Raw genomic sequence first — 13,073 nt, 5'->3', positions numbered from 1 at the left:
TTGAGCAAACTTCTAGCGTGTTATCTTAGAAGGAACAAGACGGGAGAGGAACAGCACCAGAGGTGAGCGGAACGAGAAGGGAGGCGTTTACTTGGAGGGGGAGCAAGTCGAACATCCTCTTTCGGCGGCATTTGCAACGGAAGGAGCAGATACGCGGCCATTTTTTCTTCCTGGCTATCACAGTGGAAGCAAAAAAGTGTCCTATTTGCAAATTTGAATACCCGGATGTTTTCAATCCTGCTACCTTTATGTACACAGACGGAAGGAAGCTGAAGAAAAGCATATTACGCCAGCGTATAAAAATACAACTTTGGATGAGCGAAGACACACCAACTATCAAAATATTTTACGTTCGCTACAAAATTGTTTCAACAAGCGAAGATCTGTATAATATTCCAGGATTCACTTCAGTATTATGGCGTAATAAATGTTTAGTAGGAAGAAAGACATATCACAAAAATGTGTTAGTGGTGGCGGCCACGAACAAGGACAATCACGAAATTGCAAGATACGAATGTGTGCCCTTTTTGTAATGACTCTATTTTGACGAAGAGCACTAGATATTCTTACAACAGTGTGCGTTGAGTTTATCGTATATTAAAGATACCATCTTGAAACTCTCACCTGCTACCCCTGAGACGCTCCACGTTGTGGTCAGGGTGACGCTGCCTCCTGTTGTCTCCTCTCTCCACTCCTCCCAACTGCTGCCGTTGACCGACTACCTGATATCCCCTCCTGTCACTGGGGCACGAATCATCACTTTGGCAGCGGTCTTCAGTGAATTGCACTCGCCGACTCCTCTTTTGGTATCCGAGGTATCTGCTTTTCCTTCCTCCATAGTTCTCATGATGGGTTTCGCTTCGTTTGTGGGTTTGTCCTGGGTCATTTCTTTCAGCTCCTTTTCTGTACTCTCCATGGTCTTGTTTCCTTGTAACTGGTTTGTCATCGATTTCATAATATTGCCCCGCTTTCTTAACTTTGTTGTACTCTGTGAAATCCCCCATGCCTACCTCTAGGCTGTCTTGCTCACAGTCATCACTACTTTCCTTCCAGTTCAAAGCTTCGTCAAAAGTACTGTTAGAGGTGGGTAAGGTTGATGCCCTGGAATCTCTGTACTCAAGTTTACTGTTTTGAGAATCACAATATTCCCCATCATCAATGACCTTGTCGTCATTCTGCTCTCTTTTCTGAGGTTCATCATGTTTGTTGCCAAGCTCAGCCTCGCTCACGCGGGTTTCTATTTCGCGTATGGAATTTACTGAAGCACGCCTTGTATTCACAGTAACACGGTGAGGCAAATGTTGAGCAGGTGTCGATGTTGCGTTAGACCATGGAATCGATAAGCTTTCTTCAAGACCCCCGACGCTGGGGCCACTCATGATCTGGAAGATAAGAAGACAACGTCACTAAGCATCTCTGCTGTCAGAACTACCCAAAAACGGACAATCGCTGTTGTCCGACTTCCGCATAAAGGTTTTTGACAGGTGACTAATACGTGCTACAAAAGGCCTTTTAAAACTTTGAGAAAGCTTTGAAACCAAGTGTCTGTCGGTTACCCCGTTTTGAATGCTTAGGGTACACTGTAAGCTGGTGTTCAACTGCCCATTGAAAGTTGAGGTGTAGTACGAGCAATAGCGATTTTATTCTGACAATTTGCCATACACACCTGCCAGGTTTTGTTATCCCACAAGCTGCTTCAGGACCAAGGAATCAATAAGGACATGAAGAACATTACTGGCGAATGTGTAGCAGAGGTGGATATAGGTGTTACAAACCACAAAATTCTTCATTAAAATTACAGAAGAAAAGCAAAATCCCAATTCAGCCAGTCGTGAATAGTGAGATGGAAGCATTTTGAATTGCAATCCTAATAGTATATTTGTAAATGCTGAGAATTAAAAATTCTACAACCATTAGGTTGAGAACGTTACTCTTATGACTGCTCTCCGACTACCATTTTAAGAACAGTAACCACTTAGAAAGCACAGAAAGTGTCGCATTTATCTTAAAGGAGCCATGAAGAGAAAACACAAGTTTGGTTCATTCAAACGATTGTCTCGTTAAAATCATACTGATACCACTATTACGTAAACTTCTCTCAAATAAGCTACATAATTAGGAAAAAAATGGAATGGCGATGCGCCCCACTCATTTTCCGCAACAGAACCTATTATGTCATGTCAGACAGCTCTGCGATTGGCGGAGGGGGTAAAAGCACATGCAAATTAGGCAGAGCTTATCAGCTTGCCCAACAAGCTATTTCCGCCTAAATTTGGGGCACATTCTTTTTGAAGCCCTGAGAATGGTGGGACAAACAGTGGAAGTTACGAAAGCACACGTAAACATAGAAGTACCGATGCGTACTGCTGTTGGTACTGTCCGTACTGTGCTTCGTCGAGCTGCACAGGACTGCGGGGCTTTGGGTTTGTTTCAGACGACACTGGCCGATTTACGCAAGTGACGATGTCTTACGTGACCGTATTTGTCGAGCGAGCACCACGTTTCACGTAACGATTGTCTCAATGAACAAAACAAGCAAGGTACACCCACGTTCCCAAACAAACCAAAGGCAGAAAACGGCTTGCAGCGGTGTGGTGGCGCCATCTAGGTTCACTAACGGTAAACAAGGCCCTGTGATGTCATTGCAGACCACTAAAACGCACGATTTAGCGGGAAAATCAGAATGATAACTTTAATTAATTTCTCAGTGAAGAAAGCATCCTTTGCATTCGGACAAGCGCTAGGGGACCTGTAAAACATGTAATCTTTCGAATAACGCAAACTTGTGTTTTGTCTTCAAGGCTTCTTTAACGTCTCGGTGAGCCCTGCCGGCAGCATAGTCGGATATTCAAGAATATTTTACGTTATAAGCAGTGGGATATTAAACAATGGTTTACGTTATCAACACCACAGTTTTAATATTCAGGACGCATTTGTGAATGCGGAAAAATACCATTGCCCAACAATGTGGTTGATAAAGTTGTTCGGTTACACTTTTAGCACCATAATTTCAGCAACAGTAAACTCTCGTTCGGAAAAAAAAGAGGGCTACAGTGCTACAGGTCTACTAGTTGCAGCGTTCCGTCCAGGTAATGTATACGTCACAGTCCCACATTCATCAAAGCATAATTATAACTCATCACTATCCCAGCCCTACACCGCATCCCAAGTTCCACCTCTGCATCTACATTATGCCATATATAGAGTAAAAACAATACTCGAAGAAATTAAATAGTATGCTAAACGCCTCTAAGGGCTTCTTATTCAGTGTTTGGTGCTGTGACAGTGTAAAGTAGGTTTCGAGCTTTTCCATGGTTCAAGGCAGTTAAAAGTGTTAAGTGGTCATTATATTGACAGCCAAGACAATAAAAACACGTGTTTTTTTAGAAAGCACGGGTACTTTTTCATTCATGAAAATTTAATGACTTAGAGAAGAAGTTATAATGCAAAAGAAAGCTAGTGGCTCAACTACCATAAGCACCCCAGACTAAGGAAGAAGCCTGTGAAGCACGTTTCTTATGGGAGCAACGGGTGCAAGTCCTTTTTTGAGCTATGAAAGCTTGGTATAGTCTATACAAACCACGAAGGGTGAACACTTTTTATCATACAACAAACGATGGTATGGGCTACGCAATGGTAGAATAACCTCTTCGCGTGAAATGTTTACGTAGCCCCAAAGGCCGTGGCGTTCTATTAGGTACCTGCAATACGCGATTGGTTGTCTCAAAGTTTCCAAGTCAAAGTTTCGCCAGTAAAGCTGCAGTCCTTAAAAAAACGTCTCTACTAAAAGCGACCTCTAAAGACGAGGTACATTGCAAGAAGGGCTGGTCTTTCACATGCAACAACCACTAATTTACGTTTGTAGCAGGGTCAGTTCTCGCCTTTTGTAATGTGGCGTCCCATAGAGAGAATCGCCCTCGATGCCAAAAAAATGTCCCCCGAACTCAATGGATGCCCTCTTCGTTATAAATTGGCTGTTATTTGCAAAATATCACAGCAGAAAATCTCGCGGGCATCGGTTACCTTCAGCAATCGCAACTTCTGGCTAGAACAACAGTGCCAGTATGTCGAGGTGTGCATCGACAACCCAAGTTACGAAGACGTTTGCACGGTGACTTCGTCTACGGCGTGGTGCTGCCTGTATTAAACTCGCCAGTGAAACCTAAGGTGTCACTAGATTTCTCAGTTACCACTTTAGACGAAGAACGCAGGCCCAGTTTTTTATTATATCCGCACTACAGCCCCGGAATGAGTAGCAATATGAATCTGCAGTAAGCCTTACTTCTTCCAAATGGCCTTCACCAGATTCTTCTTCGGCGTTCAGCTCTTCCTGAAGCAACGATGGGTGGGCCCTGAATGTTGGGATTGGACATGGCGGACTGTTGGTCGCACTGGTGCTGATTTCGGAAGACTCCTCGCTTTCTTCACTGCTCTCTGTCCTGTATGAGTCAAAAGAAGTAATTTGGTAAGTTTCGAAGAGGTAGCTCTGAAGAATTTCAGGCTGAGAAGCTCAATATAAAACTTGTTGACTGCATTATATTAAAATGTTCGTCGAAAAGCGCAAGCTTAACATTTCTCTGCCGACGGAAAAATAGGACCATATTAAAACGTTACATTTTTAGTGGTATTGTAAAAGGCTAGAGTTCTTTACAGTGCAGGCATAAGGACCAATCTTAACGCCGAGGCAGTGCTAAAGGTGTCATGGAGAAAATACAGCAAAATATTTTAGGCGTTTCTAGGGATGCGGTATTTATATTTTTGCCACAACAATAGATTTGTGCTATAACAAAAGTACTTGGGATAAAACACACAGCCGACCCCCCAGTATTTTCGAAAGGTAGCAACCAACTGCGCTTTCCAATGAGAATATAATGCTTATTTATACACATACATTTTCACCAATGTATGTATGATTACTGCTGTGCGTCCCAATAATTTAATACACACTTCACAGTCTAATTCCGAGGCATACATATGACTCAGTTTCAAGGATAAATTTCTCTCATACCACGCAATTGCGCAAACCACAATATTATAAACAAAGGCAACGAACGCGTTGGGAATCTATCTTCTGTTTCTTCCAAAAATTTCCAACTTAAATTTTACTTCTGCAAACCGCATCGAAAGTTCTTTTGTTGCAAAGAAAGAACATCTCCAGGTTATTTGTTTTTTAAACATGGTTAGAGTGCCCAGCTTAGAGAAGCCTTAAAGGATAGGTTGAGTGCAAAAAAAAAAGTAAAATGCCGCGTTTTCGCAAAATTACTCGTTCTGGGTAAACGGGGTGTCAACACTATTCGACTACCCTGTATGTTGCACGTTAAGTTTTTTTAACGGCGGAGCTGTCGCACAAGCCGTAAGTTCACCATCTATGGAAAACACACCAAGAAAACGCGAAACGCTCTTGAGCGCATGTCCTCGCGGCGACCTCCGAGCGTTCCAGCACGACCAGTGACTTTAGAAAAACAAAACTGGGAAAAACCCCGAGGCACGAGAAAATGCTGAGCGCCCGTGAGAGCGCGCCTCGAGGGGATCGGCGAGTCTCCGGCTCGAGCAGTGGCTTTAGCATAAAAAAACTCCAGCGCTGTCGCCAAGCTCTACCGCACTTGTAATGGTTGGAATGAGGGACACGACGATTTCGATGCATATGACGATGACTATTACTAGCACAGTGCAAAGCAACGACGGAACATGTAAATAAGAAATTTCAAACTTCTACAAATGCGTGGTTATGTGCCCTTCAGTGACCACGTAGGAAGAAATTCTGCAGCTTCGCTATCGTTCAACCTTGCGCGACTTAGTCCAAGCTTAGCCAGTTCAGCTGGTAGAAATTACAATGCTGACGATGTCTTCGCATCCCCCACTCTCCGCGAAGAACACGAGGACCTCTTCGATGCATATGACGACGATTACGAGCACCGCAACTATGCAAATAAACAATGATACTGAAACTGAACTATGTGTCCGGGAATGCTCACCTACAACCGCTTCTGTATAGAGTCTTGCGCGTGGGTGCAAGCTTTCCCGATTTTTTTTTTCATTTTGGCACCCAAATTCTAGGAAAAACTTAAGGTATCATATTCATCCGAACAAGTGCTCTTGGAAGGAGTTTTATGCAGCCCGTGCCATCACCCGTTAGCTTCAGCAATTTACAGTTTTCACTTTAGTGAAGCGTCATGCTTACCTTCAATGGCGTGATTCCAGCCCTCGAAAGGGTCATTGCTTGGAATTGTGTGCCATCTCTGCTCTTTCTTCTCAATTTTCAAATCTTGAGCATTTAACGTTCTAAAGCTTCAGGTGGGCTACGGAGTATGTCGTAAAGGAGCGCTGCTGATTGAGTTTTGATTTGCTTTGATGTTGGGTTTAACGTGCTGGCGCAACGAAAGCGATGAGGCACGCCGTAGTGGAGGGCTTCGGAATAATTTTGACCCCCTGGGGATCTTTAACGTGAGCCGAAATCTCACCCACGGGTGTTTTTAGATGCAAAGCATCTTTTGCTCGGGGCTATGTCTGTTGTTCATTGTACGTTGTCCGTTGGCGTCCGCACCTCTCATCTTCCCCCTCTCCACGCCAGCTGTTCGATAATGCGCTTCTCACTCCGTCCTCCTCTCCACGCCAGCTGTGCGATAATGCGCTTCTCTCTCCGTCCTCCTCTCCACGCCAGCTGTGCGATCGCGCTGCTCCCTCCTTCCTCCTCTCCACGCCAGCTGCGCGATAGCGCGCGCATGTGCGCCTCTCTCTCCGTCCTCCTCTCCACGCCAGCGCTATATATAACCGCGTGCAACGCGCCGCTGCCTCAGTTGCTTCGTCGGATGAGTATCGCTACGGCGTCTGATGAGTACCAACAGTCCTGCTAGCGGATTGGCTGACACAAGTTCAGCCAGCATCAGCCAACCAGTTAAAAGAGCCGTTTGTCAGAGGGGAACCCTGAGGTGATGCGAAGCATCGCGGAGTTTCCAACAACGTTCACGCGATGTCGGTAACCAACGCAAGTGAAAATAAAGGGAACTCCGCGATGCTTCGCATCACCTCAGGGTTCCCCTCGGGAAGATTGTGTAATTTTTTTTGCTTTTCGCCTCCATCAGAAAAGCGGCAGCCGCGCCCGGGAATCGAACCCGCGTCCTCGTGCACAGCAGCACAGCGCCTTACCCACTGTGCCACTGCGGCGGGTCAGATTGACTTTTAAAAACTGGGGGTGTTTCCCGCGGGTGTTTACCGCGGAACGAAATCTCAATACTTTTAATGTTTTCGCTTTTAGCCTCTACCTGAAAAGCAGCTTCCGTAGTCGGGATCAAAACCATGTGCTTCAGCTCATCGTATTTTTTTTTAGATACAAAGCATCGTTTGCCATTCATTGCAACCATTTTTTTTGCAACTTAGATATTGCAATGCAGTTTAACACCGTCAGAGAACCTATTCTAATGAAAATAAGGTTTCTTGAGAACAGATGCCTCTTTGCAGTAACAGTTCTCAATCAGGACATTTCTAGTGCTTTGTATTTGCACTACGTACACGCACCGTAACCAGTGTAGGTAAGCATTTTATATCACGTATATTGAAACTAGAATGATTGCGAGCACTGCTGCGCTGACTGCTTTCGCGATACTCTGGTTTATAACAATGTGTTATGGTGTATTTTCACCAATGTTCAATTTCCTACCAACTCGATCAGAAACACTGTAGTTACAGGTATAAGGAAATTCAGTTTTCAGAACTCAGAAATCTGTTATAACAAGTCTCGCCTGCAAAGCGTTTAGTTAAAGTGTCTCTATATCGCATTGCTAGCTTAGATCTGTGCAAAATAGATAGTCTGCAACTTTTCCCGCAGTCTTCATAAAATGGTTATGTTACGAGGCCTCTGTTCAGTCTTAGAACAAGAAAGGTATAAATGTTGCTAATAAGGACTGTTGTTGTTGTTGTTGAAAACGTTTATTAAGAAAAGAGGGGAAGGGAGTTGGGTTAAAAAGTGGAGCACTGGGTGGCCATCCTATTCCGGTAGGCCGCGGGCTGTGGCTGCAGTCTTCGCCCGGAGAATCAGGGCTTCCTGTTCTTCGAGCTGGCTGCAGCGCAGCGCGCGCTCCCAATGCTCAGGAGAGGGGGAGAGGGGAGTAGGGAGGGGGGGATTGGACGGACATTTCCAAACTAGGTGGCTGGTGGTGTTGGGAGAGTTGCAGTATGGGCAGTTGAATGGGTAGAGGGTGGGGGAGACATAGTGAAGGCGAGTGTGATTGTGGTTTGTCTGTGTTTGTAGGCGCCGCCATATGCGGGCGTCTGCGGTTGTGAGGGAGGGGTGTGGGGGGGGGGGGGGGATAGAGTCGTCGGGAGTTCCGGTAGTGGGCTAAGATGTCGGAGTACGTTGGGGGCAGGGGGTGGAGGGTTAGGTCTTCGTGGGCCGGTACGTCGTTGGTCTCTCCTGGGAATGCCCGGTAAGTGAGTTCGCGGGCGGTGGCGTGTGCCACCTCGTTCCCAGGAAGAGATGTGTGGCCAGGGATCCACACTATACGGGTCGTTGGGAGCGATGGTCGGCGTGCTAGGATGTTGGAACTGATGCGAGTGAAAGGGGCGTCCAGGGCCTCGTTCGGGGTTCCCCTGTAATCCGGGTGCGGCGAAAGTGTTGTAGCCGTTGCGAAGAGTCTGTTTCGTAGCGAGGCCAGTAGGCTGTCGGGGGGCTGGGTATTGTTATGAATGAGTCGAGAGATTGTTTGGTTGGTGGCTGTTTTGGAGGTGGTGGTGCCCATGAGACCTCGGAGAATGTGCCATGCTCGTTTGGTCGTGAGCGTCCCGGCGAGTTGATCGCAAAATGTGCGCCAGTTTTGGTTTTGTAGTTGCTTAGCATATTCGAGAGCGGTTTTGGTAAGTTGTGCTATGCGGCGTTTCAGGTTGCGATTATGTTTGTTGCGTCGCCAGCGATTTAGGAGGCTACGTCTCGCTTCCCAGAGGTGGTCTAGGTGGGCGTCAACTGCCGGGATTTCTGGAGTTAGGTTGATGCTTTTGGTGTGCCGAGACTGAGTTTCAAGGAGGCTCTGTGCCCAGCGGTCCAAATCTTCCGCAGGTGTGAGGCGTGGGAGGGGATCCTCGCGGAAAGCTTTCCAGTCTGTCAATTTAGGACTGATAAAAAGATTTTATAACCTATGTGCATGGTCAAATGGAGTATTTTAAGCAAAGGTTTGCTTTAAAAATTAGGAAACTTTGTAGTGGTAGTGGTAATATTGGGCATCTGAATTATTTTGTGGGGTCCATATCTACTCTAACGGAACTATTTATACTTGCTTGGAGGCCGTGAGCAGGGTCCTGGGACTTTATTATAGACTGGAAATAAATACTGGGCAACGCCCCTATCCACTGCACCAGCACGAATACGTACTGGGCGGATCTTGCGAAGCGGTACAGATTGACGGAGAGACAGAAATATACGAACGGACAGTTTTTTGCGTAGTCTCCTAACTATGCTTACGCAAAAAATATTTTGGGGAGTTTCTCAAATCGCAGGACTTTTAACAGCGAATTGTCTTCAATATTACAAGTACGAGATTCCACCTGCATTGGGTTGGGTACGTAGTAAACCTTCATCTTCATCCGAGCTGGTGTGGAGGCAGAAACACGCTTCTATGACTCGGTCTTAGAAAGTCTCTAATAGTCAGAAATGTGCTGTTGAGCCATTTTGTAAAGCAGTCCAATAATAGATGCCTATGCTATTGTTGCCGGAACGCACATTGTAGAAAAAACGTTTGGTACTACCCATAAACCCCATTATTTGTATATGTGTGGCGAGAAACATACAACCTAAGCATAAAATCCCTTTTCTCTTACGGCGAAGTCAATGTAAGACTTATATTACTTTCCACGTTCAACGCACAGCACCTGAATTGAGGTATGCCAAACCGACCCCTTCTGCCGCAGCTGCATGGTAAAGCGATTCCTGGACAAGTCACAATACGCACCCTTTATCTGTTCCCAAGGTTGGCCTCTCAATGGGCGGAGCCAGAGTAACAAGAAACGGCACGTCCGGCGGATCCAGCAGAGTGAGTCGGGAGCCATTGGAGGGCGTGGTGTCCAGTTCTGAGTCAGAGTTCGAAATGAACCGGGGATACCGCCAATGCGAGTGTTTCGGCTCGTCCACTTGTTGATCCCGTGTGATCCGCTCACATCCGGTATCCTGCTGCGTCAAAACTGATAACCAAAGACATAGCCACGTATCAGAGCCATATAGTTTGCTCTACAAGCTATGATAGACGCCACAAATGTTACTATTGCATTAAAAACTTCCTACAAGTACTACTTTCTCAATTTTTGACAGCTGACTTTGATGTACAAGTGTTTAAGTTAAAGGAGTACTGACACCAAATTTTGATACCTAAAAAATGATATAATTGGCTTCAGTAGTTTGTAGAGATGCCTCACAGAAATTTTCGCAGTGATCCGAGGCCGGAATCACATCTAAAATCGATTTTCATTGTCCAGGCCGTGAGCTTCCACAAATCGGCAGCACTAGCGCAATCGCTTTCGGCGTGACGAAACATTGGCCTGCGTGTCTGGCCGGTTCAGGGTGACGTCATATAGTCGTTTTCAGAACCGGAAACGATATCCTGCGCTGCTGTTGTCGGTGGTATTCGTTTGGGCAGGAGACGTGGGCGTAGCTGTGTGAGCAATGCTTGTAAACGTTGCGTGTTCGACGTCTTTGCTCTTCAGTTCGTTGCCGGCGCATGGTGTTCGGCACTGGTGCCGAAAACTGCGCGGTACGCTATGTCGACGGGCACCGCGGCGACGCGGCGGTGCGCGTCGCCGAGCTCGCCCAAGTTGTGCTATGGCAAGCTCGCGGTATGCGAAGTACTGCTCGTGGAAGCCTGTCCGAGCAAATCGACGACGACGCCAAGATGCATTATTTTCCACGCGACGACATGCAGCGCTAAACGTGGACTGAGTTCGTGCGCGCCGGCGGCCGCCCGCAAGAACTGTCGCCCAAGCCAGCGGGCTTAGGCTTGCACGGGTCACCTTGGGTGTTGGAAACTTAGTATCGTGGCGACTATGTGATCGCTGGTATCTGTACAACTGCGAATGACCATCCCGTACACAACTTTTCACCCCACTATCATCCCCTTTTTCGCATATGAAGCTTTATTTTGGAAATAGTTACCGTTTTAGCGATCGGTGACCAAGACATCTGCCGCGGCCTGTTTTGATTCTAGCGCGCAGGTGGTGCCATCTTTTGGCCGCTGGCCGCACCGTGGTGCCGGCAGTGCTGGGTCGGAGCGCCGAACGTCCGCTGTCGGTCAGCGTAGGCTTACCAACGCGGCAAATATCTGAACGCCACTTTTAAATTCAGCGCTTATAACAACTCCTAGCACAATTTTCAACACACTAACATCTACTTTCTCGCATGTGGAGCTTCTTTTTCGTGATCAGATTGATTATAAGAGTGGCGACAAGCTGTTGCTATCACGATCTGCGCCGGTTCGAGCCGCAGTGATATTAAAAAACGGACGACGGCGAAGACATCGCCGGCCTAATCGCCTGGCCAAATAAAGTTGTTCTGTCTGTCGGGTGGCAGTGACTCATCCGAGTCTGACGATTCAGACGACATGTCGACTGCGCGGGCGAGTGCGGACCATGCATGTGCAATCGTAGCAGACGATGCGGCGAACGCATGGAGGAAAGAAAAACGTCCCTGATGTCACGGGTGAGACCGTGACGTAAGGCTGGCCCGCTTACAGGCTGGCCTTCGAACGGCCATTTTCCCGCGCGGCGACCAAATTTGAAATTGGTTGCAATAAAGTGCTATAATTAATTCTGTGTTGGCGGCTGACGGCTTTCGGTTCGATTTTCGTAATTACGGGGCCAATAGGTATTCTTTACAGCATAAAAACTGAAAGCGAGAAATTTCGTGTCAGCACTCCTTTAAAAACTTCACGAGCGCTAATACATTGGGAAACCACTGTGCCCTAGTTTTCATAATTTGGTGTGTAAAAAGTCCCTGCAGCCTTGAGCTTGCAGCCTACTCATACAACTCGCTACACCATATTGTTAGGATAAAAGTGGTTGATCAACACGTAGAGATTGCGGGGGAACCGTTGCTGCTCTAAAATCTGGGCACAAAATTATCTTATCCTTGGGAGTGTTTACAAAATATTTTAACTTTGGCTAATACAGTCAAATTTAGTGATTATTTTATTCACTGTCCAGAACATCGTTTCTTAGTTGTGGGAATCGTGCAGAACCGCGACCCGTGATTCCGAGCCGGTGCGCGCTTCGGGAGAGACTGGTGCGCTGAAACCGGTCCGGCGCTGCGCTGGTTCGTCGGCGTCCCCCGAGAGATGGCACCACCGATCTGTGCGGGCATATGTTGCACGCGGGCGCGGGCGGTGCGAGCGTGTGCGCGCGGGAGACGAGGAGAGTCTCGTCGGAGTCCCGGTCGGGGATGGTTCGGCGGAACATCGCGGCCGTGATGGACACATGTATCTCAAGTGGGAACTTTGTCGCGCGCTGTGAGTGCCTGCCTCCCTTTCGCTATCACGACCCGGACGGCGTGATTCGCGAACGCGGTCGAGCCTTGTGATGCTTTGGGATTTCCCAAAATAAACGGCTGTGCTTCGGCACTACTGTGTTCTCGTATCGGCGAACCTCGCGGGGCTGCCGTAGGCATGGGAGCTCGCGCGGTTGACACGCCGAGAGCTAGCGTGGGGGCCTACCAGAGAATGCTGGCTAGGTCACCGAGGAACCCCTCACATATCCCGCATAGTTAAAACAAAACTAGGAAGAAGAAGTTATGTTTTTATATTTCCAAATTTTTTCTACCGAGCGCAACATATTTTGGAATCTTGCATGCACACATCTATGTTATACCAGTTGGCGTATACACAATGTTTATGTTGTCAGCATGCCAAAGAAAAGCATGTTATCTCAGCGGTATTTACGGAGGCCATAAGCATTTCAACCCCTGAAAGCTTGCTTTCAATGCAAACCAGATTTTGACCCGTATCGAGGCTCAGTGCCATTCGCGTTTTATTGTGAACGCCAAAAAATATTCATGCGTTCGTAAATGATAAGTATAGTTAGGGGCCAGTGGAAAGACTGTAAAA

The 13,073-nt window shown here is 47.0% G+C and overlaps 1 protein-coding gene across 1 annotated transcript in view; it reads right to left on the bottom strand.

Annotated features, from left to right (window-relative positions):
• The window catches only part of LOC144153453 (protein transport protein Sec16B-like), a 59,598-nt gene extending 49,436 nt beyond the window's left edge, over window positions 1–10,162 (bottom strand). Inside the window, exons 1-3 of the mRNA XM_077685096.1 lie at window positions 9,939–10,162; window positions 4,283–4,439; window positions 625–1,382 (exon numbers count right to left, since the gene is read on the bottom strand). Of these exons, the coding sequence (XP_077541222.1) occupies window positions 625–1,379 (755 nt within the window). The 5' untranslated portion in view covers window positions 1,380–1,382; window positions 4,283–4,439; window positions 9,939–10,162. The remainder of the gene's footprint in view (window positions 1–624; window positions 1,383–4,282; window positions 4,440–9,938) is intronic.
• Window positions 10,163–13,073: the final 2,911 nt, after the last annotated feature.

The sequence above is a fragment of the Haemaphysalis longicornis genome, unplaced genomic scaffold, assembly GCF_048455015.1.
Source record: "Haemaphysalis longicornis isolate Haplotype H1 unplaced genomic scaffold, Haemaphysalis longicornis Haplotype H1 scaffold_9, whole genome shotgun sequence".
Lineage (NCBI taxonomy): Eukaryota > Metazoa > Arthropoda > Arachnida > Ixodida > Ixodidae > Haemaphysalis > Haemaphysalis longicornis.
This window is presented reverse-complemented; position numbering and strand designations above follow the sequence as displayed.